Raw genomic sequence first — 27,337 nt, 5'->3', positions numbered from 1 at the left:
CAACCATGCAGGATCAGATCTTGTGTGTTGCCAGTACCTCTCTAGTGCCAGGTTCTCTTCCCATCCTTTCCAAAGTGTGTGTAAGGGGGGTAGGCATGATGCTCTCACCACTTCACAGTTCTTCCCAGTGCCCTGGTCTGGAGATAATTTTATTTTGGCCAGTCTTCATCTGCTTTGCACTTGTTCTCTTATTATTTGTTGGCTTTTTCAATGAGATACCTTTTCAAGTTTGTCATCTTATCCATGGAACCAGTGTAAGCTGTGTCATTTTGTTTTCTTTAGCTGAGATTTTCTCCCCTCAGGTGAATCTCAACCATTAAATGTCAAGAGTCAGGTCTTTGCTGTGTTACCAGGGTCTGACAAGGACACATCTACCAGGTTCTCTTCCCATTCCTCCCAAGGGATGTTTAAGGTGGGGTAGGCAGGAGAGAAGTGTAAGGAGGCAAGACAGCTGCTCCAGCTGTGTCTGCCATACTTGGTTGCCAGATGTCTTCTGGTGTTAGAGGTCAGTTCATCCCTCAGATGTTCTTGCTCAGGGCTGGACAGCTCAGCCAGGTGCACATGCCTGTGCTCCATGTGCAGAGGGGCTTCTGGTTCATCCCAAGGTGTCTCATCCCATGAGACTCTCAGAGCTGAATGTTGTGCCAGTTCTTTCTGCTCTAATCTTTCTGCTGTAATCTATGTGCAGTGACTGTTTCCTGTTCACTCTTTCTGCTTTCTATAGCCCACACTGCTGCAATTCCTCACACATCAGAGTTGCTCCTTCAGGTGCTTAGCCTGAGCTCCACATTGTTGTTTGTAGTAATATCTCTAGTGCTACCACATTTTTGCCTTCCCCAAACCTTACTTGTGGATGTGACATGTTGGAGACATGAGGCAAATCCTGCAACAAGGATCTGTATTTCCAGAAGTTGATTTCCATGCGCAAAAGATCTTCAGTAATTCCTGTCCACACTGTCAGGTGGATGAAGCTGACTCACTTTTGCGGGTGTTCATAGTGAAAAAACAACTTCTGAACTGAGGTGCTCATGGCTGGTTTCTGTGTCTGTATGGACAGCACATTTGGAAGTTCTCTAGTTCTTGCCAAGTAACTTCTCTTTGTGGAGTAACAGTTCATGGTGCAGTAGCTTTGAGGTGTTGCCTGTTGCAGTTCACATTGATATTTTAATAAATGAGGATTAAGTATTTATTCTGATTTTACTCAACAGCTCCAGAATTCTACTTCTTATAGCAAAGATCAAATATGAAATCAGCCCCTTACTTCATAGTGGCATAGTGACTTTGTATTTGGTGAATGTCAGTCAGGCTTGATAACACTTCCAGGTTGTAATCCTGGGGTCTGGAATAGTCTCTGGATTGCCCACAAGGTGTGTCCCTCTTCAGACCATGTGGCCCTTGGAGTCTGAGGGGTGTGGTACCTCTTGTTCTGTGGACACATAAGACTAGAGGCAAGGTTTTAACTTCTTTCAGGTTCAAACAGAATTGAACAGGTTAATCTGTATGTGCTGATATGAATAAATTCCAATGAGATTTTTTGTTACAAGTTTACTTTTTATCTGATTTTCTAATGTCCCAGTAGAAATTTCTCAAGAGAGATTCTGGTTTTGTTGAAATCTCAGGGAATTTTGCCATTGCCTTTAAAAAACCCTTATAGCTTGACCTTGTGTTGAAGTCTACATGACAGATATTTTCCTTAGGAAGAAACTTTTTGTTAAAATGAATGAGCTGCAGGGGTTTTCAGAGTCAGCCATGGCTGGTCATAAGTACTTAAATTTGTGTGTTTATAAATATGAAACTGCAAGGGTGGAAGCTTGTGATGTCTGTTTTCAGAAAGTTGAATGTTCATCATTCCTTTCTGACCTTTTTGGTGTTGGTCTGTCTTTGTCCATAGAAGTCATATGTTTCAGTCTTCAAATTTATGTTCATTTTATCCTTCATTTTTTTTTGTTTTTTTTTAGGACCCAATGTTGTCTTCCAGTGTGAAAGCACCTCAGAGACCCACTATCCAAGTTTGACTAGCGTGGAGGCAGGGTGGCCAGCCCTGCTCACGTGTCTGACACAATCCTTTTGCTTCGTTTGAACGTTAGATCCAACCAAGAAATTAGGTTTTCGTGGGTTTTCTTCTAATCTACAGTTTCAGTGGATTTGTAAAAGCAGAAAGGATAGTGGGTCTTTGTGTGGCTTTCACTGCTGTTCATTCTTGTTTCCTTTAGTATTTCCTTTGGGATTGATAATCGTAGTCATTAGCATGCATATCAAGTATTGTTTGCATGGTGGGATTGCAGACACACAAAGACCCACTATTTGCACAGTTTATCTGAGCTGTTTGGAATGGGCACTTGTGTTCTTTTAATGTTATTATGTACATATTTTGCAGAATTAAAATGTTCATTGATTATTGTTCTAATGGACTTGATTTAATCTCTTACATATTGAGCTTTTAAAATTGGGGGCCTTTATGGCTCATCCAGATACAAGCCCTCCCTGTGTGCTGCTGATAGTCACTGTGATTACAAACATGCTACAGGATCTGAGGGTTAGATCTGGTGCACTCCATCCAGCCTTTTCACACCCTTTTTAACAGGGAAAAGAACTATTAGGTGTAGAGTGGAGGATATTTTAATGGTTTTTCTTCCTTCACAATAGTACTATGGCAGGAATTCAGGTTGTTTTGGCTCAATCCATTCTATCCCTAAACAGCCTCCTTCCTTAAATTCTGATCATTCATATTTGCTTTCAGTTTTGGCAGATGTGCTTAGTTGCTGCAGTAAGTACTTGCACAGCCTCTGTGTGACCAGGCCCTTCCCCTGCCCCTTCTTCTCATTAAATAGTTCACGGTACTGAATTGTTTGTCTCTGGCTGTGGTCTGCAGTGACGTTTAAAGTACTGTCTGGAAGCTGCTGCTCTTCCTCCTGGTAAACAGAGAGCAGCCTAATGCAGAGCTAGCCTCCCTGAGGAGGTGTTGCCAGGAGAGAGACACTAAGAGAACCTGGAGTGAGGGCAGAGCATTTGGGTTTAGGATGGAGCTGTGCTCCTCAGCCCACAGTCCTGGCCTGTTGGAAATGCAGTGCAGTATGAGCTGCCCTTGTCTTACTGTAATGTTTGGAGGGAAGGAGGAACTTGTAACCTTGATTCCCCTTTAAATAAAAGGATTAAATTGATTCTAGACTACTTCTCTGATTAAATAGTTCTGTGCTCTTGTAACAAGAGAGATCTCTGGACACAGTATTTAATTTAGTTGGTTTCCTGAACTTGGTTATGAAACAGCAAAAGTCACTTATGCAATCAGAAATGTTTACAAAACAAACTGCTTGTTTACTATATAGAAATATATATATATATATAGATGAATGTTGTGAAGGTACTATCAGGAAAAGGTTAATCCAATTGCAGAGATTTAAAGCCTTTCTCCAAAATCCAATGTTATGCATTTATATCCTTGATCAAATAATGTATATGTGCCCTTTAGTTCAGAGATGTATTTTCTGTGCAATACGGATACGCCATGTGCCTACAGAAAACTACAAATGGGTTTTTATTCTGGATGTATTTTGTCTGAACCAGTATTTTGTTATAGAATGAAATCATGTTGTTGTAGGCAAATAATGTGCTAGATAATCCTTTGAGTATTTCAAATGACTTGATTTCCTTCTGAAACCACGTTTTAAGTATTTCTACTAAAATACACTACTCACCCAGAATTGCCTTCTGTGAATTCTGTCTTGGAAATCCTGTTTAATACAGGCTGAAATGTGTTGTGCTACACCAGTGGCATCAAGCAGTCATGACCTGTAGTCTAAGAATTAGGTGAGCTTCTAAATTATGTAATTTCTAAAAGGCAGAAAGGCACTGTTCATCTGTAGGAATTGAGCCATGCTGACAATCAATGTTCAGTCAGTTTTCCTTGAATACTATATTACTACTAATTGTCTTTGAAATATTAAAAACAACTTCCCATCCTCACTGAGGTATTTGAGGAATTTTCCAAAACAATGTGGCATTCTACTAATTTTTAAATTTTTTTGAACTGATACATTTGGAGATTACAGTACTGTTGGCAAATTTCCACACAAGTAGTAGCCCTGTGTTGTTGTGTAGGTATGAGCACTGATAATTATTGAAACCTCTGCCTCGAAGTCTGAACTGAAAAGTATTGAAGTGAAGCATTTTGTGCTTTCACAGCTATCTTTTCATGTTTCAATATTACCTGAGTACACTCTAAATTCTCTTAAGTGTAATAATAAATATAATAATAATAAAAATACACCTTAATAATGCTGATTGAGAGGGACATAGTCCCTGCCTTCAGTATTCATCTGTATTGCAAAAGTCTGCCTAGCACAGCTCCAGCACAGTTGCCTGAGAGCTCTGCTCTCCTGCACAGTGGTGCAGAAACAGTAGGATACACACATCAGATCATCCAAAGGAAAGGCTCTGCCAAGGATGTATTTACAGCAAGATTATTTTAAAATGGCATTCTGTATCAATAAAGCAGTGTGGCTATTGGAAGTTGCATTTAAATCAGACTTTACTTTTAAAAATGCAACTTTTTCTCTGGTTGTGTGCAACCCACCCCTTTGTTGATAAAAGACCATAGAGTTGAGTTCAGCTGGTCATCCCAGCCAGTCACGTAAAATCACCCTTATCTGGGTGAAAAGGGTTGGCTGTGGAGCTAAGGGCAAGGAGGAAAACAGAGTCCTTTGCTGAACTCATGGTTCCCAGGCAAGAGCTGAGAGTCTAAATGTTGCTGAGAGCCACACAAGGTTAAAAAGTAAAACTGAAGCCAACATGGAAAGCAAAATACGCTGTTTGCTGCTGCCTGCAGTGTGGTACTTGCTAAATGTTGTTTCCTGTGGGCCAGCAGAGAATAGGGGCCCTGGTGTCACAGGGGTGAGAACCAAACAGCGCTGTAAATGCACAAGAACAGGTACCAAAATTCTGCTTCTGTAACTGGTTTGCATAATGGACTAACAAACTACAGAAGCCTGGTTTGACACTTAGTTCCTGATCCAGAGCTGGATCCATGCAGGAAGGCCTTGTGCCACCCCTGGGAGCAGAGGCAGGGCTGGGTGTGTGAGGAGCCGTGGTGCTGAGGGCTGGGAGCACCCAGAGCTCTGCCTCCACGTGGCTGATGGTGCAGCCAGGAGCAGAAGGCACAAAGCTCCATCAGAGAGTTGCACACTAATAACTGAATCTTCTCCCTCTGGTCACTGAACATTTCTGCCATCTCAGAGCTTTGTCAGATTGTATCCCTGTGTGATTCTCCTGGGCAGGGTCGGAACAGCTGTAAATAAGTCTGCTGGTAGGAATGCCAGCACTCCTTGGCCTGCAGTGGGAGCTGCTGCAGGGTTGTGCTACTTCAGTGTAATGACCCCATAAAACTGCTGTGTTCTGGTGTGTGCTGCCTTAAAGCCCCTCCTTGTCCTTCCCAAGCTTGAGTGTCACTGTGGGATGGTTGCTGAGACGTGCAAATGCAGGCTGTGCTTAGCATGAGGCAATTGTTCACCTTCGGATTTGAACAAAGTTGTAAGATAACTATGCAAATGTATTTTATTAAAGGGACGCATAAAAGGATCTAGTTTGTCTGTTGTGGTTTTTTGTCCATCTGGGGAGGTTATTTTTTCCCAGCTGAATAGCTTGGGATGAGCATTGTGTCAGCTGTGATGGAGTGACTTGATTTTGCTTTTTACCTCTTGAAAATTGATTCATAAATTTCCTCTGTTGTAGCACAGTATCCTGTGTTTACTGATTAGGGAAAATTGGCTAAAAGTTTTTATTATTTCTCCCAGGGCCTGATGGAAACTGCCTTTTCCACAGTAGCAGATTCCTTGTTTTAGTTCCTTTTGTGGGTTTCAGAGGCTGCTGGTGGCTCCAGGAGTGACAGGAGTGTTGGCCTTGTGTGTGGCTGCAGAGCTTGCACCTGGAGTGTGGGTGTCCCCTGATGCCATCAGCTGCTCTCTGGCTGTCCTGAAGGGACTGTGCCAACGCCAGCCAATGGTCCTTAAGGGGACTCCTGGCCTTTCTATGGCAGGCTGGGAAAATGGAAACAGGAAAAAGACCCCCAACCTTTACCGGCTTTGCCCACCCATGTCAGCTGGCTTCAGAGTCAAACAATTAAACAAACAACCCCTTAAAAAAAAATCCAACCCTAAACATACCAAGATATTTCCTTTAAAAAAGCAGTTTATATGGAATCATAGAGTCATTAAGGTTGGAAAAGACCTTTAAAATCATCAAATCCAATCCTTAACACAGCACCAATAAACCACATCCTAAAGTGCCATATCAATATGTTTTTTAATACTTTCAGGGATGGGGTCTCCACCTCTTCCCTGGGCAGCTTTATAACCCTTTCCATGAAGAAATTTTTCCTAATATTAAATCTAAACCTCTTCTCTATCCCTGAATAGTCTTCATTGGTCACCCAGTGCCTCTGGTGTAGCTGCATCCTTCCAGATGAGTGCCTGAGCTCCTCTTGGAGGGCTGGGATGTCTTTTCAGAGCTGTCACTTTTAATGGCTTTTTTTCCCCCATCCATTGAGTGAGAAAGTCTGTTGGGGAAATAGTGATATATGTTGTTCATCTGTCTTTCACTGGAGGATTTCCTTTCTTCAGAAACTGTCCCTCTTCCCCTTGAGTGGGCTCATACCAAAAAAGTCAGTAATTGGGAAGGTTTTCTCCCCCAGCCCTCCATGTTTTTCAGGGCTTTGAATCTCCTGCAGAAGAGAGCAACTTTTCACTGTGAAACTCAGTAGTTTTTCATGCAGGGGTAGTTATGTTAGCAGGAAAAAATGCTCCTTGTTCAGGTATATTTGGAAAGTATAATTTTAAACACAACTTGAGAGACTGGGATTTCCTGTTTATAAACTCTCCAGGCTGTTTTGCCCTGGCAGCTGCTTCCTCAGCTCAGGGAGCAGGATTTAGACCAGAGGGCACCACAGTCAGTATGGGCATCTCTCTGTTGCTGTGCCCTGAGTTTCCAAGGTTCCAGACCCTGCTTGCTCAGGTGAGTGTTCTGGAGAGAGAGCTGGGCAGGCTCTGCCCCAGGCTGGCTGAATGCCTGGCATTCTCCCTCTTGGTGGGAGAGGCAGGCTGGCTTCCCCTCCAGGGAATCCCTCTTGGTCAGCAGAGCAGGTGAGGAGCTGCAGTTCCTTACTGCAGACACTCCCAGAAATCCCACTGCTCTTCCTGAGCTGCCTGGGGAGCTTGGGATGAAGCTTCACCAGAGGGAAGCCAAGCCAAGAGCTTTCTGCTGCCAAACAAGGCAGTTTTACTGCTTCCATGCACATTCCTGGCTGTTAAACCAGCAGAAAACTGCTTTCTTTTACTCCCCTTGGGATTTGTTTGTTGCCAGCAGGAAATCAGATAAGTGCCAGAATTGATGCAAGGAAAGGAGGGAACAGCAATGTGGGAGGAGAAGAGGTGGAGATGTAGTTCCACCCAGTGAGCCAGTGGGTTGCTGTGGCCACTTAGGAAAAACATTGGCAAATGCACTCGTTAGGCTGGTTTATTCTTTTTTTATTTTTTGTTTTTCCCTTCAGACTCAAATGCCTGAATTCACCCTCTAAAATCAAACATGGGGATTGCATAATGTGTTTTTATGTCAGTATCGTCAGACCTATCAAAATTAGGAGTGTTTTCACTAGTAAACACTAGTGTTTAAATAAAATTATAAAAATAAAATTATATAAAATACTAAATACAAAGTAGCATTCATCCCTTCATCCCAGAAGCTGACAGTCCAAACACAAGGTTAGCACAGGAGCCAGTTAAAGTAACTGAATTTTTGCATCTGATAACAAATTTATAAACCAAATCTATTTTAAAGCATAAAAAGGGCTCATTTCTCTCCCAGGCTTGGCCCCAACTTTCAGTGGCCAGCATGAGACAGACCCAAGCCCTAGCATGTGGGTTGTTCCAGCCAACAGCAGCTTCAGCCCATCCCAGCTTCTGTCACAGGAGTGCACCTTGCAGTAGGAAAGGGAGCCACTGGCAAAAGCTGCGACTTCCAAATCTGGACAGTTAATGCCTGGTTACTGTGCAAGCCCTTGGATTGTCCTGAAATTTCATGTCTTAGTAACCAGGTGGGTTTAACCTCAATCCTGTACAGACTGAAGAGTGACACAGGAATCCAGAAGTAGCACATTGGCCACAGACTGTCTCAATGGACTAAGACAGACTTTGCAGGAATCACTTTTATCTGTAACTTCACTCCTTTTTCTCATGTAATTTTGCCCTGGTTGTAGCTTTGGGGATTACTAAGGCCAGAAGGAGTATTCTGTGTGATCAAAAGAGCTGCAATCCCTCATCTCTTCTTAAAAAGTGGTGTTTTTTCAAACCTTGTCAGAAAGTTTAAGATCTGTGATCCTCCTTAGGGTGCAGAAATGAAAAGTCCTGATTTTCAATCTAGCTGTTGTCTTTGCTGCTGTTCTACTTCTTTGTGTTGTTCAAAGGGTTTCCTTGTTATGGTGTCCTAAAATTTCATTTGGCAAGAGTTTCTCTTCTGCTGACAGTTGCTCTGAGAGCACCTTGATGCTGATGTAGCTGGAAGCTCAGGAGCCTGTGAGGTTCCCATTAGGCCACTGTCACATTAAGTTCAGCCCTAATGTTCAGTGTTTCTTTGTTTCTTTCCCTCAAGTTTATTACTAACTTGCCTTCCCATGAGCAGATCTATACCTTGGCAGTGAACAGTCACATCCTTGTGTGCCAGGAGTGTCAGGGTGCCAGGGGGCACACAGCCCTTCCTGCTGTAGGTCATTGTGCCTTTCACAACTCCTGTGAACCTTCATGGAGTATTGTTCCTCTAGAACTGCCGGATCAAAGTGAGTCCCTGCGATGTCCTTTCTGCTGTCCTGCCAAACCCACAGTTCACCTGGTATTGCAACCTGCTGCCATCACACCCAGGGACAGATGGATGTTCTCAAACACTCTGTAATTGTTCCTTCTTTTTCCTTTTTCGCCCCTGCTGCTTTGCAATATTCTGCTGTGTGATGGCTGATAGAGGGATCAGATTGACTTTCTGTGCTCTCCTTTACCCAGCTAAACACATTCACCACTCTGGTTTTACCAGTTTTTGGTTTGGTTTTGGTTCAAAGTTTGAACACTGCTGTCTTGTTTACTAACATCCAGTAAGAGATAGAGTCCTGTGAAGCTGCAGGGTTTGCATGTTCTGACATGGGGTTTGTGACATTGACTGTCAGTGTGTTCCTTTGCATGATTTTGATTCTTCATCCTCGATGCATGAAAATAATTCAATAGATTTCCAGCTCATTAAAAAAGTTGTGCAGCTGTGAGTTACACAACTACAATGCTGTGTTACAGCTTTACAAATTTGTAGTGGTGGTTTGTATCATAAATTAATAAATAAGGCAGAGAACTTGAGAAATGGGGTGGGGATTAAAAGTGCAATGTCTTAAGTCAGGACCAGCCACATTTTCTATGACTTCATCTCACAAAAGACAACTCAGAATCATAGAATCATTAAGGTTGGAAAAGACCTTTAAGGTCATCAAGTCTAAAAAGACATTGCTCAAGGTAAGAGAAAATCACAGTTTCAAATCAGTGTGGCAGAAGAGATAAGTCATGAGACAAATGGAGTGGCAAGATGTCAGCAACTCTTGTTCTGCATCATAGTACAAGGGGTGTTCAAAGAAGTAAAAAGGTGATTGAAAAGTGACACAAAGAAGGGAGGGGGTCAATTGCTACATCACTTGATTTTGAAACCCACTGCTGCTGCAGAGAGGGTTTATTAGTGCCTGTAGAGTCTGAGCCATAGACTGCCAAATGCTGGTGCAATCTTTTTAATTTATCAGATTTAATGCCTTGAGTGGGATCTGAACTCCTCACTTATTTCCTGCAGGGTGTGCTGATCTCCAGAGCCTTGACACCATGCAGCCCATGGAAAGGAAAAGGCAGGGCTACATTCACGAGCTCATTCAGACAGAAGAAAGGTACATGGATGACCTGCAGCTCGTCGTAGAGGTGAGATGGCTTGGATGGGAAAGTGCTTTTGGCAAAAGTGCACCTCTATACTGAGTAATAACAATAAAGGGATTCTTATGAATTGTGAGATGATGGAGGAGGAAAGGTGTGTGGGCACCTCCCTTTTCAGTGAATGATATGTGGTTGCTCACCAGGCAAAGGCACCACTTTGTGAAACTCATTAACTTACAAAGACCTTCCTGTTTTCCAAATCCTCTTCTTGTGTTGGGGCTAGGTGTCAAGCAGAGCTGCACAGAGCTGTAGAAGCACCATAAAAGCTTTTCATGTGCCTCCTGCCCGGTCTTATTTCTGGAAGCAAGACCACCTCCCTCAGCAGGGCAGGGACAGGCCAGCATTAAGCGCTCTTGGGTGTCCAACTTGACCTCTATGTACAGAACAATGGTGTGGTGAAGTGTGGCAGATGTTAAATAGTTGAGTCACAGGGGTGCTCTGCTCCCCAGAGATGAGGTGTGGAGGGCCCCTGAGAGCAGCTGTGCTTCTGCACACAGGGTGACCCTGAGTGCTCTGGGTCAGGGGAGCAGAGCAGTGCCTGAGTGTAATTTGTGCAGTGACTGACCCTGAAATCACAGGAATGCTCTTCTGCTGAGCTATCAGCCTGCAGGTCCCAGTGCTTGTCCTCGCTTTGCAAGTGCTGGTGCCAGTGTCAGAATGGGGTCACACGCTCAGGGGAAACAGCTGTCACAAGTGCTAGTAAGAAATTGCTGTCAACTGCTGAGAAATTAGACACCGAGCATTCGAAAAAAGTCACTGCTGGGCTAAGCGAGAGGCTGAGCTGTTTCTATTCTCTGAAAAATTGCTCATTTTTTGGCTGCAGGTTTTCCAGAAACCAATGGCTGATTCAGGCTGTCTCACAGAAGGAGAAATGGGGCTGATCTTTGTTAACTGGAAGGAACTCATCATGTCAAATACAAAGTTACTGAAGTGAGTTACTGAAGACTTACCTGCAGTCTTAACATTTCCTTTTCATTATTCTGCCATTCTTTCCCCAGAAAGTTTGCTAGGTTTACAGTCAATATTCTGTCCTTGCTGATTATTTACTGTGGATGCTTGCATTCAGAAAAGCTGAATGCAGTCAGACTGCTTCAAAAGGAGCTGTAATAAGAGAGGGAGAAATCAACAGCAGGAACAGATGTACATTTGCTGTAATATCTTAGAAACAGACCCTACACAAAAGTAGGAAGTTTTTCTTCCCAGTTTTCTGCAAAGCAACCTTTTATTCTCTAAAAATAATTTTTAGAAAGATACAGTGGCTAGTAATTCACTGAATGGGATGCTGGTTGAATGTAGAGATTGATGCTGGTTGTCCCAGCAACCTCAAAGGAGAGTCCCAGTCCCCCAGAGCCCATCAGGGAGATTGTTCAGCTCAGGGTGTTGTGTCAGGGTTGACTTCCTGGGGTTTCAGGCAGGACCCCGGCACCTCCTGGAAGTGCCTGTGCTGTGTAAGGAAATTCACCTGCCAGGTTTGTGTCCTTTCAGAGATGGATCTGTAAGGTTGTGACTTGGCAGCAGAGTTGGATGCTGATCTCTTTCCTGTCCGCAGGGCCCTGCGGGTGCGTAAGAAGACGGGAGGCGAGAAGATGCCGGTGCAGATGATCGGGGACATCCTGGCAGCAGAGCTGTCCCACATGCAGGCCTACATCCGCTTCTGCAGCTGCCAGCTCAACGGAGCGGCCCTGCTGCAGCAGAAAACTGATGAAGATGCTGATTTCAAAGACTACTTAAAGGTATCTCATTCAGTGGCTTCTGTGCCCTCTCCTTTCCTCAATGACAGGAGCCCGTCTAACCAGCATTCACCACATCAAAATAAGCCAGAAGAGTAAAATCCTGCAAAAATAGCTAAGAGGCTTCCAAGGTGCATTTACATGGTGACCATGGCTAACACTGTGTGTGCTCTTTATTTATAACACTGTCTTTCTCTCTAGCTGATTTACTTAGGCTATAAAAGGAAAATTGCCAGAACAGTTGACATCAGGCATTTGTTTCTTTCATTGCTTTGCTCTTTTTCAACCTGAGTGGAGCCTGTGGTGTCAAAATAAAAGCTGGAACAGTTTTGAATGTAAGGATTCTGTATGAGCAATGACCCTTTGATTTATGCTGGCAAAGCATCTGGGTGCAATGACACTGCCAGCTTTCCTGTTTGTTCTAGATACAAGTAGTGTCTGCATACTGAAAAAAATCTAAGATCTCTTGGAATGCCTGGAAAAATGAATCTGCTTAGAGAATTTTCAGTATTCAGTGCCAGTGATGCAACTGTTTTCTGATGACTAATGCAATGTCTCTGTTAAATCTCTGGGTTGCACCACAGAAACTTGCCCTGGACCCTCGCTGCAAAGGAATGCCCCTCTCCAGCTTCCTCCTGAAACCCATGCAAAGGATAACACGCTACCCCCTGCTCATAAAGAGTGTGAGTACCCCAATGAGGCTTTGTAGGTGAACGCTTTGAGTTTGATCTCTGTAGCAAAAGCCAAGATAAAGGCTTGTCCCTTTATGGGGATTTCTCCGACAGGCTTACCTCTGTTTTTATCTTGCTTTCTCCCCTCTTTGATCCACACCAGATTCTAGAGAACACTGCAGAGAACCACCCGGACCACAGTAACCTCCGGCTCGCCCTGGAGCGCGCGGAGGAGCTGTGCTCCCAGGTGAACGAGGGCGTGCGTGAGAAGGAGAACTCGGACAGACTGGAATGGATCCAGGCCCACGTCCAGTGTGAAGGCCTTGCTGAGGTACCTGCACTGATGCCCTGCAGGGCTGGGGCTTTTCAGAGTCATTTCAGCAAGGCCAGGGAGGGAATGGGAGTCCTTGCTGACATCCCTTATTGGAACATGATCCACTGCTGAGCTCTAGGCAGGGAAGCTTTTATTGAATCCTACTCACAGCCATAACGTGATGAACCATTGTTTTTGCATGGCTATAGTGGCAGAGAAATCTTGATTTATCAGCTTAAAAACTGGTGCCATTTAGACCATTAAACAGACAGAAATAACTCTTCTCTCTGAACTCCTGATCATGCTGCCACTGGGCTAAGTCAGGTGTTACTATGGAGGATTTCACTTATGTGTGTTTCCCAGGGTTTCCTTCAAGCAGGCAGGGAACAGCAGCTCTCAGTGTCAGATCCTGAAGGATATGTGGTGTTCAGGCTCCTGTACCTTTCAGGACAGCCTTCAAACAGAGGTGTGTGTGACAGTTCTCCACTGCATAAGGAACCATGGCTTGACAGATCCAGGTCTGTCCTGTTCCATCACCTAATCACCCCCAAGAGGTGACCTGACTGCAGCCTGTGCAGCCTCTTCTTAAATACAGCTTCTGGAGAACACAGAAGGGGCCATGCAGTAAATGCCTCCATCTGGTCATCTCTGTGTGTGTGTTCTTGGTAAAGCTTAAATCTCCTCTGAGGTGGAAGTTGTGCTGTGGCCATGGCTGATCACAGAACAGTTCCCTTCTCTTCATTTAGAATGGAATTCATTAAAGAAAAGAGAAGAACGTTTTCAGCAGCTTGGTCAATCTCCACAGTGAAGAGGAGCAGGAGCTGATGTTTGCACAGACTTGCTGCTGCTAATGGGTTTTGTCTCTTCCCAGCAACCTGTGTTCAACTCCCTCACAAACTGCTTGGGACCACGGAAGCTCCTGCACAGTGGGAAGCTGTACAAGGCCAAGAGCAGTAAGGAGCTGTACGGATTCCTTTTCAATGACTTCCTGCTGCTCACCTACATGGTTAAACAGTTTGTGTCTTCCGGATCCGATAAACTGTTCAGTCCTAAATCCAACTCCCAGTTCAAAATGTACAAAATGGTGAGTGAGTCAAGGTGTTCCAGGTTGTGTTGGTACAGTGGGTCCTGGCCTCTGATGAGGAATGCTGCTCTCCACTGGGATTAGCTGTGTGGCCCCTTTTGCTGTCACAAGGGCACGTTCTGGCAAACTTGCACAAATGACTGGCTTAGTTGGCTTAGTACCCAGAAAAAGACAGACTTCTGCATCTTGGTTTAACTAACACTTCCATCCACTTTGGGGGAAAAGGGCAGAAGTAGCATCATGCCTGAACAGCTAAGTGGGATGTTCAGAAGCAGGAGCCTTGAACTTCAGTTTGCAGAGGTTCCTGCATCCACAAGAAAATTCCTGTCCTTCAGAAAACAGTAGAAGATGCAAAATTTTAGTCTCTGTGCCCATACAGTGTGTGTTCCCAAGATTTTGAAACTGGAGACATAAGCTTAAGTATTGGGGCTGCTTTCCCTCAGGGAACCTGAGAGATTACTGGATTTCTGAGCTCCACACTGCAGCTCTGCTTGCACACTCCTTCCCCTTTCACAAAGCTCTTTGCCTAGGAAAGCAGAATGGGGTGAATTGCCAGAGAAATTTTTCTCTCAGCCCTTTCTTGCATCCTTTACATAGTGATCTCATTGTTTGTCCTGTGTCCTAAGTCTTTCATTTTCCCTACTACAGTAAAACAGTGTATTTAAACATGCATATAGAGTTTCTGCCTATTGTCACAGGGTGATACTGCCACAGTGACATTTGCTCTTCTTTCAGCCGGTTTTCCTTAATGAAGTCCTTGTGAAGCTGCCCACAGACCCTTCAAGTGATGAGCCAGTTTTTCACATATCACACATTGACAGAGTTTACACACTTAAAACTGACAACATTAACGAGCGGTGAGTAGTGAAAATGCAAATCTGAGCTTAAACTTGTTCATTGATGCTGCAGGCTGTGTTTCCAATGAGCTCAGGAACAGAGCTGTCTCTTGGCCAGGAAATAAACTCACTTGACTCTCATTTGAATGAGAAGTTTTCTCTGATTTTGTTCTGCTTCTGCAGCATCTTTTGCAGCGGCATCCAGCCACATCTGCTGCTCCTTGATGTTTCACTTGTATCGAAGAACAGTTTAGGGCTGCAAAATCCAGCATCCCATAGGGCTCTTCCCCAGTCCTGAGCAGTCTTTAATGCAACCCAACAGTCCTTAATAAAACAGCAGCTCCATGTCCATTTATGAGGCCGATTTGGAATGTGGCATAAGGTTAAATCCAAAAACTCCATCACCTTAGTCCATGACCTGACTTGATTTGTGATGGCTCTAAAATTTAGGGAGGGGAGAATGGGGAAGGAGAGTGGGGCAGAGTGACTGAAGATTTTGCTGCCTGTGGGATGACCCTGACTGTAGGGATTGCTCCCTGCAGGACTGCCTGGGTCCAGAAAATCAAAGCGGCATCCGAGCAATACATTGAAACGGAGAAGAGGAAACGAGAGAAGGCTTATCAAGGTACCCACCGAGTTCTGCATTTCCCTTTATCCACCTGGATACAGGGGCAAGCCATTTCCTGGAGGATGCCAGTGTCTCCTTCAGATCTACTGCCAGTTCTTACATTCCAACCAATCTGTTTATTTCTGACCTCTTTGTTCCCAGCTCGTTCACAGAAAACCTCAGGAATAGGACGCTTGATGGTGCAAGTGATTGAAGCAACAGAACTGAAGGCCTGTAAGCCCAATGGTAAGTGAGGGAAACAGTCTCAGAGCAGTCTTATTCCTGAAACATTTGGAAAGGCTTGCTGAGAGCAGTTGGTCATTTGGGAATCCCTGTGGTTTGTCTATATGAAATAGTCAGTTTCAGAGGACAGAGTGAAGAGCCAGCCCTGTGCTGCTCTGGAATATAGGATTGCCTGATCCACATCATCTGGCAGCAGCATTGATGTGTGTCCAGGCAGGCTCCAGGTGGAGGGGGAGGTTGTGCTCTGCAGAGGGGTTTCACTCCCTGTTCTGTGTTTAGGGAAGAGCAACCCATACTGTGAGATCAGCATGGGCTCACAGAGCTACACTACCAGGACCCTGCAGGACACCCTGAACCCCAAGTGGAACTTCAACTGCCAGTTCTTCATCAAGGATCTGTATCAGGATGTCCTGTGTATCACCATGTTTGACAGGGATCAGTTCTCACCTGATGGTAAGTGTGAATATTTAGGCAAAGAATGCTTTTTTGTTAGCTAAGGTACCCAGTTCCTCAGCAGCAGTTTCAAGAGCCTGCTGCCTGAGAAGTGTTGTGTAAAAACAATGCCTCAGTACTCAGGAGGCTCAACAGCCTTCCAGAGCCAGTAACTCCAGGCAGTCAGATCTGATCCCAGTCTGGCTTCTGTATCAGACACACAATTATTTTCTTGTCAGACTGAGGAGACAGACAAGTTGAAAGCAGCAGTTCTACTCACAATAGGTGCTCAAAAATAAGGTCCTGGGTTATATTTTCACAGCAACAGCTTGATCAGCTTTCTTGTTGCTTGGAAACTGAGCACGTTTTTGGCAGTCAGTTGTTTCTCATATTCTCTGAAAGGTTAAGTGCTTTTTCAGGGCTCTGACACACAGTCAATTATTGCAAATTTGCAGGGAACTGCCTTGACCTGAGATGCCTTGTGTGTAACCATAGCTCAGTCTTTTCTCCTGTGAGTTAATGTGAGTTTTGCTGGACAGCTGAGTCTTCTTTTTCAGTCCATGGTGAACCTTTTAATGCACACACACAAAAGATGTCATGTAAGAAATAGTCACACAGTGAGTTTATGATTTCTGAACAGGACTGTAAACCTACTAGTAATTGTTGAAGATCATTCTAGTAAAAAGCATGCTATATAGGCATAATTAAAAGTTGGCTGAGCCAAAACAGTTGATTTTTTTACTGCCTTTGAGCACCTCAGCTGATTTATAAACAAGTTCCATCACCTAATTCTGACCAGCCAGCTCTGAAACTGAAGAACATTTGAAATTGTGCTTCTAAAAGGGTATTTTCTAAGAGTATTTTTAAAGCCCTTAGGTCAAACTGTGACATCCTAATTCCATAGCATTGTTCTCTTCTAAAAGGCCCCGTTTTTATCACTGCTGGCTGGTTTACACAGGGCTGGGGTCCATCCAACTGGAAGCCTGGGAGCAGTGCTCTGGAACAGAGCATGTACCCCACAGCATTGCATTACCCTGCCTCACTCAGATTTTCTATGGTCAATATCTCTGCCTAATGAAATTTCGAATTCATTTGCCCAACAGATTTTTTGGGTCGCACTGAAGTTCCAGTAGCAAAAATCAGAACAGAACAAGAGAGCAAAGGCCCCACAACTAAACACCTACTGCTGCATGAGGTTCCAACAGGAGAAGTGTGGGTGCGCTTTGACTTGCAGCTCTTTGATCAGAAAACACTCCTCTAAGAACGCTTTTGTTTTAATTTATGAAGGACAGCTGAAGCTAACAGCCTGGACATCTTTTGGTAAAAGATTCCTTGTCCCATGCTGGTTATTAAGCAAGAATTCCTGCTGCTTCTGTGTTTCCTCTTAGTTCCTGGTTGTGCTTAGTTCCTTGCAGTGTTCCCAGTTGTTGTTGATCTATGCAAACACAAATGTTACTGTAAATACAGTACTATTGCTCAGTGCCTTTTTATTATTTTGGAATATCTTGGGTTTGGATGCCAATGTTTCCATTTTCAGGGCCATAAAAAGTATTATGTAGAAATGTGGCACCAAGCTGTTTGTATATTTTACCACTTAGTCTGACAGACAGACTGAGGAATGGTTTAAGCTCAGCACTAGAAATCATTCCATTTGAAATCTTAAAAGTGATATCCACTGGAATTTTCCCATCTCAGGATGATCGTTTTAACGGTTAAATGCTGAAGAAGCCTTAGCACTGGAGAAGTCTCCAATATATTGTATATTCTTTCAAGATTCAAGCATAGTTCTTTACTTGACTTTAGTTCTGCACTGGAATCAGTAACTGCTACTTGATTTTTCTTTCTGCTTCAGTTTGATTTATTGTTCTCTGCTGAGACAATGAGGTTGTGAAGAATAGCTAGAAAAAAATATTTTAAATACTGTGACCCACAACAATGTGGCAAAATACTCTTCAGCTCTTTGGGTTTTTTCCTAAGTTATTTGTGTACATTTCCTTGGTCTTGCAGACCTCCATGTGAATCTTGAAGCTTTGACATTGCCAACATGTATATAGAGAGTAAAGTATAAGTTTATTAATTTGTCTACAGATGTTTATTGATGCATAGTGATTTTAAAAAAGTATATTTTATTGTACAGGGGAATGTGAAATAATAAGAAAAGCTTATAGGATTTGTTCAAGGAAAGTTTATCACAAGTTTTAAAGGTTTGTTCTGGGGAGCTGTCACCCCAATATAAACTGTAAAATGAACTGGTTGAAATGAAAGCAAAAACTTTCTCTTGGCACCAAATCAGGGGTGGTTTAAAAAAAAAAAGGATTGTTTATAAATATTTGTTACATTGTAACCATTCTATTCCTCCTTTAAGCTGCTTTGTTGCAGAAGCACGGCATGCAGTTCTGAGCAGCCTGTGCCCTTGTTTTCCACGGGTGCAGAAATTCCTCCTGAAGTCTGGCAGTTTCCCACCCAGTTGCCATCTGTGCACCCTCCTATTACTCAGTCAACCTCTGTTACATTTAACAGTTTTCTGTGGTTCAGTATTTCTAATCCTAAATAAAACTCAACCTTGGCAACTCTTGAGAGATTGTGTCTGTACAATGGGAGTTTGGAGGACAGAGAAAATTCAGTTTCCAGGCTCTGAGCCCAGAGCTCTGGTCAGCTGCAGCAGCAGGGAGATGGGACTGCACTGGCAGAGGAGAGGGTCAGGTTTGAGGGCACTGGCAGCAGCTGCTGCTCAGCACTAGCTCTGCAGAAAGCAGCAGGTGTTGTGTACACCACTTCCCATCTCCTCTCCCCTGCTTATTTCCTGCCTTCTCAAAACACCCACGATGTATGTGAAAAGTGATTTACTGCTTGGACACTGTCTCCAGGAGAGAACACCAGCACTGTCTTTATTGAGCTCAGCCCAAGTTAAACCTCCTAAAATAGCAGGTTTTGGCCTGTAGAGCATTGAGATGGATCTGGGAAGAAGAGGAGCAGCATCTCAGACATTTCGTTGGCAGTGGGGTAACAACATTTCAGAACTACATGTTTAAGACAGTAAGTTTATTGCAGTTTGCCTAAAGACCTGCCTGGCCTGCTCTCACTTGCTTTGGCAGTGCACGTAACTTAATTGTGTAAAGGGTACCTTTGATGGCTGTGCTCAGCTGGAGCACAGGTGACATCATTGGCTCTCTCGGTCATTGTGCTAGTTGATGAGTTCCTCGTCCTTTAAAGAGAAGGGAAAAGTGTTACCATGCTTCTGTAAAGATCAGCTGAGCTGTCAGATTATTTCCTTCTACACAGCACACACTGAGCATGCCTGGGAATTCTCCAACCTTCCTTAGACAGGACATCCCCTCCATGCTGCCATGATGGATTTGAAATGAGGAAAACAAACCTCCCCCTGCCATTGCTACTGTGTCTCAAAAACTGGGCTTAGATCCAGACTGTGTTCCTGGTGAAAACCATGTTCAAACACTCTGGGGCTTAAATGCAGTAGGAGTGAGTGTGTTAAACTAGAACACACTCCCCTGGAGCAGCACGTCAGTAACATGCTCTGTTAACCTCCTGCTGGTCAAAGTGGGACTCCAAACCTGCTCACACCTTCCAGCAGTCTGTGCACGTCTTCTGGAAGAATGGATCATACTCTGATGGGTCATAATCATCCAAAAACACATAGCCCTGTGGGAGAAGCAGGTACTGGGTCAGCTGTTGGTGGTTAAAACAGTGAGAGCAGGCAGCCTGGGTGGGACAGAGCCAAGCACAGCATAACACAGCACCAGAGGTGGTTGAAATCTCTGAATTCTGTGAAAAAAGAATTCCCAATTTGCATACACTACACCTCAGAAAGAAAGTGACTGAACTGTAACAGGAAAATTCCTCCATCCATTTTAATTTATCACAAGCATAAATATATAACAAATTATTTCATGAAGCATTCAGAAACAATGACAGGCTAAAATGCTAACCTTAACTAGGACAGTCAAGACAAAGGAATATATTTTTTTTTTGAAAATGTTTTTCCAGAGGAGGAAGACCTGAGATTGGCTCTGTTTGTCGGAGCATGGTGCTAATAACACCAAGTTGGTGAGTTTGATCCCACTCACTTCAGAGTTGGACATGATGATCCTTCTGGGTCCCTTCCAACTCAAAATATTCTGTGATGTCAGCAAGACAGATATGAAAAAGTAAAGGAAAAACAGGAGTGAGTGATGCCTCACTAGCCACAGCCTTAGGCAGGTCACTGGTCTGCAAGGTAGCAGAGTTCCATGTCTGGGTTCATGAGCTGACTTGAACCTGTTGGTCTCATGGTCCAGGCCACAGCTCCATCTCATCAACAATGCCACCACAAGTGGAGGAGAAGGCTGATAGCAGGGAAAGGAGCAAAAGAAAATGGGCAAAAAGAAGGGAGGGAAGGGAAAACACATCCAGAATTAACCACATTAACTAACCCACACAAGTGTCTCAAGTTCTGCAAAATTTATCATATGCTGCCAGAGTTAACGCAAACTTATGCAAATGTGTAAATATGAAGGGCCTCAGGCTGCTTCTCAGACATGCTGGTGACAGACCTGACAGCACAGAGCAAGGAGAAAAGGCAGAAGCTGATCACTGATGCTGCTGCCCCCCTTCAGGCAGAAGGACACATCCCAGCACATCAGCCATTGCTTCTGGAGGGTGCCCAGCAAACTGCTGACCTGGCAGGGCAGCTTGCAAGATGGACTGATGCAGACCCAGATATGTGCAATACACCCAACACAGCCTAAACCCAGCAGCAGGGTTCAGCAGCAGGACTGCTTCAGTTTTTTCTCATTCCATGCAGTTTAAATGCATGGTCTGTCATATCTGGCCTTTGAAAAAGATAGTTTGGTCTCTTTAAAACAACATAGCTCCCATGGTATTTTCATTTCTGGATAAGTAGGTTGTTTACAGCCTCACAACTCCACTGTGCAGTGGTTTCCACTGACAACAACTGCCTGCTCTCATAAAGTATTATTTTTGTGGCAGATTATGTAACTGCTTTTATTTTTCTCTTTCTTTTCATTCCTGAGATGCAGAAAGCTTAGCTGTGGGATCTGATATTCAAGAGAGGTGTGAAATTAAGAGCAAAATGAAGAAAACGAACAAGTATTTTCTACAGTGACTGCAATTTGCAATTTTTGTGAATACTGAAACACACAGAACTACAAAATCCATGAGTTGGGTCCATTACCTGCATGAAGACAAACAATTGTTTGTATCTTCCTGTTCCCATATTTTTTCTTTTATGAAGCTTGATCAGTAGCATCCAAGGCCACAAAATCATTTCACTCATGCTGTGCCCACAGAGCTGCAGTACTGCTGTAGCTGAACTCCTGAGACTTGGGAGCGCAGCTCACACCCTGCTCACTCAGCCTTTGGTTTGAGCTGACAGAACTCAAGATTTTCCCACTAAATTGTCCAGCCCACAGAGGCAAACACAGCTCAGTAGGGTGTTCTGTCTCACCATATTCAGAGCCCAGCACGTGTTCACTGCACCAAGCAATGCTGCTGCTCATAGCTGCTGGTGAACACACACAGCTGTAACATCACCATTATAGAGTCCTTCAGAAAAGTAAGTTACAGGCAAGGTATAATTGAACTCCAGCTTACTTCACAAGAAGGAAATAACAGCTAAACCCCTGAACTTGTCCACAACCCTCTGTATACAACCCCCTCCATGACAGAAATGTGTTTCTCATGGATACCTTCTTTGTAAAGTAGTTTAAATATTGAGAGAATTGTTCTTGTCTCCTTTTCCACACTTCTTTCTCTGACTGGCTGTCCATTTTTTTCTTCATTTTTTGCATAAGTGGCTCTGAAACATTATCAAGATATTTTTTGTACAGAAGCTCTGTCTTTCTCAGATCTAGGAAATCATTGTGCTTCAAATATCTGTCCAGCTCCTTAAGTAAGAAAAAATGGAAAATAAAAACCATATAAACTATTGATCAATAAGAATCCATGTGTAAAGGTTTGCAGCTTGGCTGACCTGACTGATCACTGCTCCAAGGCATCTATTTTCCAGCCTTCCTTCTGCTCTTCCCTCTCTCTTCTTCTCATCACTTATTTCCAAGCTTGCCCTTTCAAGAGCTCTGGCATTCAGACCCTTAATTTTTGAAGTTGTGGTGCAAATTTGGCAGAAAATGACTCACATTTCCCCATCAGGTTATTGAGCAGAAATCACTGCAGAGCAGGGGGCTGCAAGCACCAGACTGTGCAAGACAGGCAGCAGAAGGACCTTCCCTGCAGCACTGGCAATCTGCTGGATCAGATCAGAGCAGCCCTCCTGCCCTTTGCTCACAGCACCACTGTCACAAATTACCACACCCACACAACAAATGTTAGTGCAAACAGGCAGTTCAAGTCACCTGGGATTTACATTTAGGGTTGCTACTTCAGTCCTATCCAGAGTGGACTGAAAAGACAGAAGCTCATAACTCTAAAATAGTTTTTCAAGAATACAGGCAATTAAAATTTTCTCAATAATCACTGTTTAGGAACTAAAAATACTGACAGGAAAGCACACAGCAAGTGAGAAAACAGCACACTTCTTACCCTCACAAAATTTTCTCTGTCCAAGATGCACTGAGCAGAGGCAATGATGTCTCGGCTTTGATCAGCTAGTGCCTAACAAAACATAAAAAAAGCCCACATGAGGTGAAAGCAGGACTTAGAGCAGGAGTTAATTTACTTTTGAATTCAAAATAATTCCTAGTGTTGTGATTAAAGGCACATTATACCACAACCCAGCTGGCAAATCCTTGCAAGATTTGCTCTGAACGGTTGGGTTAAGTAGCAACAGAAGAGCACAGGAAGAGCTGGAAGGAGAACGGGAATGTACCTGCTCAGGCCTCCTTGGCTGCTCCTCACCATGACCACACCACCTCCCTCTTGCCACTGTTTCTCACCTGTGCCAAACACGTGGCTCTTCAACTCCTGCACTCCAGACAAGGAGTTCAGGCAATGCAGACCAGATCTATCCTTTGGGGATATAATGTATTTTATGCATAGAATGGAATACTGGCCTGCTACTCCCTGTGCTTAATATTGATTTTTAATTCCAATTGATGGTGCAGTTTTCAGTCATGTCTGCCTTGGCCCTGCTGACCAGCTCCATGCTCCTAAAGGTTCATTACACTAAGATGAGCAGGACATCACACATCAGAGCAAGCAAGGAAGAGACGAGAAGTATTAAAAATTCCACCAATAACAAATGAGAAAGAGGAAATCTAAATTTCTGGCATGTTTCAAGACCCTTACATCCTACTATTTGAAACAACTGATATGTTGTATTATGCCTGATGAATTTACTTCAGTCACAGATCCTTTCTACAGTCAGCAGTACAAAGACATGGCCACCACTCCAGCTAAGAACCATCAGTGGAGAATGGAAGAGCTTTCCTTCAGGATGACACACATGTGAAGGAGTTGGGTGTCCTTTCACTGAAGGAATGAAGTCCCTTCTCCCTGGAAAAGGGCAGGCCCAGGGGCAGCCTCATCACAGTGCTACTGACAGGGCAGCTACAAAGAAGATGGAGGCTCTCACTTCACCAAAAGCCACAGCAAGAAGACAAGGGATGAGAGGTACAAGTTGCACTGGCAGAGCTTTCATCTCAATGTAAGAAATAAATTTTTACAGTGAGATCAATCAGTCACTGAACAACCTCCCCAGGGATGTGGTGGAGTCCCCACCACTGAGGGTTTTCAAGGTGCAATTGGCAGGTAGCTGAATACCCTATTCTGGTGTCTCTTTCCCATGAAAGGCTGGGCCAGACATCTCCCAAGGTCCCTTCCAGCCTGGGCTGTTCCATAAGTCTGTGATTCTAACTAGTCACAAGCTTGTTTCAGCTTTTATGGGAAACTTTTCCACACACCAAACTGCAAGTTATTTATTAAAACTGACTCAAAAGGATGTAAGAGCTGAATAACACCCATTGAATCTGTTGTTATTTTTAGAATTCTTTGTTCTCCTTCTCCATGATAAACATCTCTCAGATTTTACTGAACTTTGAAAATAACAGTTTTTCATTCTTCCCTTCATAATTTCTATTTAATTCCTCCACTCACACCTTCACACAACAGAAGCCCTTCCTTCTGTGTTAGCCAATCTTTGGCAATATTTTCCTTCCCAAAATGTCTGCTGAAATCAAAATTATTGGCTGTGCCACTCTGCTGGTGCTGAGGAGAACCTCTGAATAAATGAAAAGAAAGAAAAAGGTCTGCATAAAAAGACAAGCTGCTTTACAAAGATCAGGTTCTCATCCAGGTTCCACAACCAAGGCACAAACTAGGATGGAATGGTAAGAGTTAATACAACTGCAACAGCCATTTCTGAGTATGCTGTGGAGGGACAGACTGAAGCGCAAAGCTCCTGCTCAGGGCTCACAGATGAATTCAGGCATGGAAGCCTGGGAGCATGGCCAGACCAGAACACACAGCCAGGATTTCAGTGGGATTGGTGGCCAGTTCCAACACAGGACCAGTTACACACCTGGGCTCCCAGTTACAGATACTGCTCTGTGTTGCTCACAGCAGAACCTACAGCTGAAGGAATGCTGGGGTCACTCACCTTCCAAGGCTCTTGCTGCTTGGGTTTTCTCACAGGCTTCCCATTTGCAAATCTTTGTAGCCAGGAACCTTTTGAGTAATTCACACTACCCATGGCTGGATTAATCTGGAAGAAACAATAAAACCATCACAACCCATAAAAAACTATTGTATTAACAGCAAAATCTGAATTTTCTTACAATTCTCACTGATCAGTGAAACAGATTTCTAAAGGACTTCTACCTGCTGATACCTGCAACATTTTCCTGTCACATGAAGTAAAACACAGAGATGAAGTATCAGGTTTACAATCAGACACTGCCTCTGGTGGAACCGTCTGTCCTCATCTCCACACACCATTTTGTTTCCAAGAACAGTCACTGACAAATTATTTGAAAATGCCTGTCAGCTCTGGAAACATTTCAGAGTTATCAAATTTCACCTCCAGACTATTAGTTCTTTCCTTTGTGCCTTTTTCAGTCAGAAAAAATCCCTTTCAAGTAACTGCCACATCCCACTATGGCTACGTTTTATTGGTTTTTAAAGTTAGCTCTACCAGATGAAGCTTATGCTGAAGTGCTAACTCAGCTCCAGTCAGAAAATTCCATCTTCTCTCTTGTATGTGCATCAGGATATGTGGATTGATTTATAACAGACACAGTGCAACCACAGAGGCAAAATGCCCTTTACAGGAACCTCCATTTAAACCCCTATTTATCTCAGATTCACTGGAGACACACTGCTTCCAGGAAACAATGGATTCACAACATTACTTGGGTAAAGAATGGAACAAAAGAAAAGCTTATTTCTATAGAGACACTGACCCCAAGTCTTCAGACAGAGCTTTCAGTTATTAAAAAAAAAATAATCTGATATTCAATTACTTTTTGCAGAATCTAGTTATAAGAATCAGCAAAGACTCTTGGGTATTCATAGAACATAACCTTTTTTGTTTGTAGAAGACAACACTTAAGAGTTTATTCTGTCCAATCCAGCACTTTAGTGACAATATCTGACTCCCAGCTTACCTCTCTGGAATGCAGATTCAAAGTTCACACCATCAATTCAAGGTAAAGTCTGTAATCTACATCTTTATTTGTTTCATTTTATAGTCCCTGCTCTTGTACACTGACAAAAACATCTGCTGGGATATTCCTGCATCCTCACAGCAAAGTTTTCCTGTCTTTTCTGACTGAAAGAGTCAGAAATCACAGGAGAGCATATGTTGGAAGGGAGTTCAGGAAGTCACCTGCTCCTGTTGACATTTTCCCAAACTGGAAATGAAACTCAAGATAATTTTAGTAAGGAGGTAATATAAAAGAGGATCTTTGTTTGAAGGCCTTCAGAGGCAGTTATGGAAAGATGTCCACACAAACCTCTCCCAGGGGTGAGTACATTTTTATAGGTTTTAGGAAACTAGCATAATTGATAAAAAGCAGCCATTAGGAGAACAAGTGTTGATGCAATTCCCCAAGGTGAAGCCCCTTCTCTGGAGCCCCCCTTCAGCACTAGCTGTACTTTGGCCGTGAGAATGTATCCCAAAGAGCTGTTCTCAGCCTTGCTTCCCAGGAAGAACCAAGACAGGATAGGGGTCTTGTACCTCTCGGGGCTTGGAGCTCTGGAATTTCTTTCCTCTTTCTGTTGAGGGAAAGGCCATGGAAAAGTATTGGGAAAAGTAGCTACTAATACAAAAGGTGACAGAGTTACAAATGTATGTGTGAAGAGTACAGAGAACATATGAAAGAAATAAAAGGCAAAATCCAAATGACATCAATCTCAGCGAGAAGAAAAGCAAACCTCACAGAACCAATTTCTGATATAAAATTAACAGGCAAACAGCAAGGGCTGAAGAGATTTGGATACCTGACAGGCTATAGATTTGGCATTAGAAAAACCCAACACACCTTCCTATGAGCAATATATCCTCCCTACCTGCACAGGTGCCACAGGCTCCTGCGTCATGCCACCTTTTACAGACTTCCTCCAACTCCAAGCAGTCCATCCACCCCACAAAGACAGGCTGAGCACAAAGCAGAGGAGGTGCTTGGCCTCCTCAGAGAATTGGGATCCCAGGGGAGATAAAACAGAGCAAACACAGAGAATGTGCCTCTGCAGCAATTTGCTTTCAGGAACCCAAAAGTGGCAAAGACTCTAGCTGCAGACTTCCCCCCACCACCAATCTTCATAATTCAAGCTTCTACTGAATCTTAATCCTTTATTTTTCTGCCTTTTTTTGGACTCTTGCTGGGAGATGCCATCCTCCTCTTTGCTAAGGCAGGGCTCACTGATATGAGACAGCAGCTGTTTTGCAGGTCTTGAAACTACAGATTTAATCACTGGCTTAGACAGAAATAGAGTAAAGGATTTCCAGAATCTGAGTGGATAAAACAAGCATTTAGTCAATCTAGTGGCTGCAGTCTGCAGATGCCAAATCCCATGAGCAGGTTGGCTGTCCTGTATCAGGACATTTGTTAGACTGTGCCAGATCCCTGGAAGTGTCCAAGGCCAGGTCGGATGGGGCTTGGAGCAATCTGGTTTAGGGAAGGTCCCTGCCCATAGCAGGGAGTTGGAACTAGATGATCTTAAAGTTCCTTTCCAATCCAAACCACTGTGCGATGATTAAACCTGAGAACAACCTAAAAATCCTTCCTACATAAACATGCATCCTTCTGCACTGTCAGCTCCCTGTGCCCAAACACGAGGCTCTGCAGCAGCTTTGAGGAAACGCATTTTAATCACCCGGTGACAAATAAAGCACCCTCACAAATGCCTCAGTCCTCTCAAAACCCCGTTCAGCCACGTGTCACCGCACGGATGTCACCGTGCACAAGCACAGCTGGCTGCCTGCACTGGTGCCTTGGACCCCCCGCATCGCCTCAGGG

General features: G+C 43.7%; 2 protein-coding genes across 8 annotated transcripts in view; one reads left to right on the top strand and one right to left on the bottom strand.

The window, feature by feature from the left end:
- The window catches only part of ITSN2 (intersectin 2), an 80,147-nt gene extending 61,669 nt beyond the window's left edge, over positions 1-18,478 (top strand). For 5 of the 7 annotated variants that reach the window (XM_063150933.1, XM_063150934.1, XM_063150931.1 and 2 more), the window contains 11 exons: positions 9,859-9,980; positions 10,816-10,922; positions 11,542-11,725; positions 12,307-12,405; positions 12,557-12,724; positions 13,578-13,790; positions 14,526-14,647; positions 15,169-15,251; positions 15,396-15,479; positions 15,756-15,929; positions 17,012-18,478. In XM_063150933.1, coding sequence (XP_063007003.1) covers positions 9,859-9,980; positions 10,816-10,922; positions 11,542-11,725; positions 12,307-12,405; positions 12,557-12,724; positions 13,578-13,790; positions 14,526-14,647; positions 15,169-15,251; positions 15,396-15,479; positions 15,756-15,929; positions 17,012-17,169 — 1,514 coding nt within the window. In that variant the 3' untranslated portion in view covers positions 17,170-18,478. Of the gene's footprint in view, positions 1-1,958; positions 5,575-8,806; positions 8,924-9,858; positions 9,981-10,815; positions 10,923-11,541; positions 11,726-12,306; positions 12,406-12,556; positions 12,725-13,577; positions 13,791-14,525; positions 14,648-15,168; positions 15,252-15,395; positions 15,480-15,755; positions 15,930-17,011 lie in introns of those variants that run through there. The other 2 variants (XM_063150937.1, XM_063150936.1) reach the window with 2 other exon arrangements.
- On the bottom strand, positions 18,171-26,417 carry FAM228B (family with sequence similarity 228 member B). The gene is made up of 6 exons (XM_063153337.1): positions 26,388-26,417; positions 24,478-24,582; positions 22,464-22,535; positions 21,614-21,811; positions 19,491-19,568; positions 18,171-19,113 (listed from the first exon to the last, which is right to left on the bottom strand). Exons 1-6 carry the CDS (start codon positions 26,415-26,417, stop codon positions 19,093-19,095), a joined length of 504 nt encoding a protein of 167 aa, XP_063009407.1. The 3' UTR covers positions 18,171-19,092.
- Positions 26,418-27,337: the final 920 nt, after the last annotated feature.

This window comes from Melospiza melodia, chromosome 3 (assembly GCF_035770615.1).
Source record: "Melospiza melodia melodia isolate bMelMel2 chromosome 3, bMelMel2.pri, whole genome shotgun sequence".
Lineage (NCBI taxonomy): Eukaryota > Metazoa > Chordata > Aves > Passeriformes > Passerellidae > Melospiza > Melospiza melodia.
The sequence above is the reverse complement of the archived record's forward strand: the minus strand, read 5'-3'. Positions and strand labels throughout refer to the sequence as shown.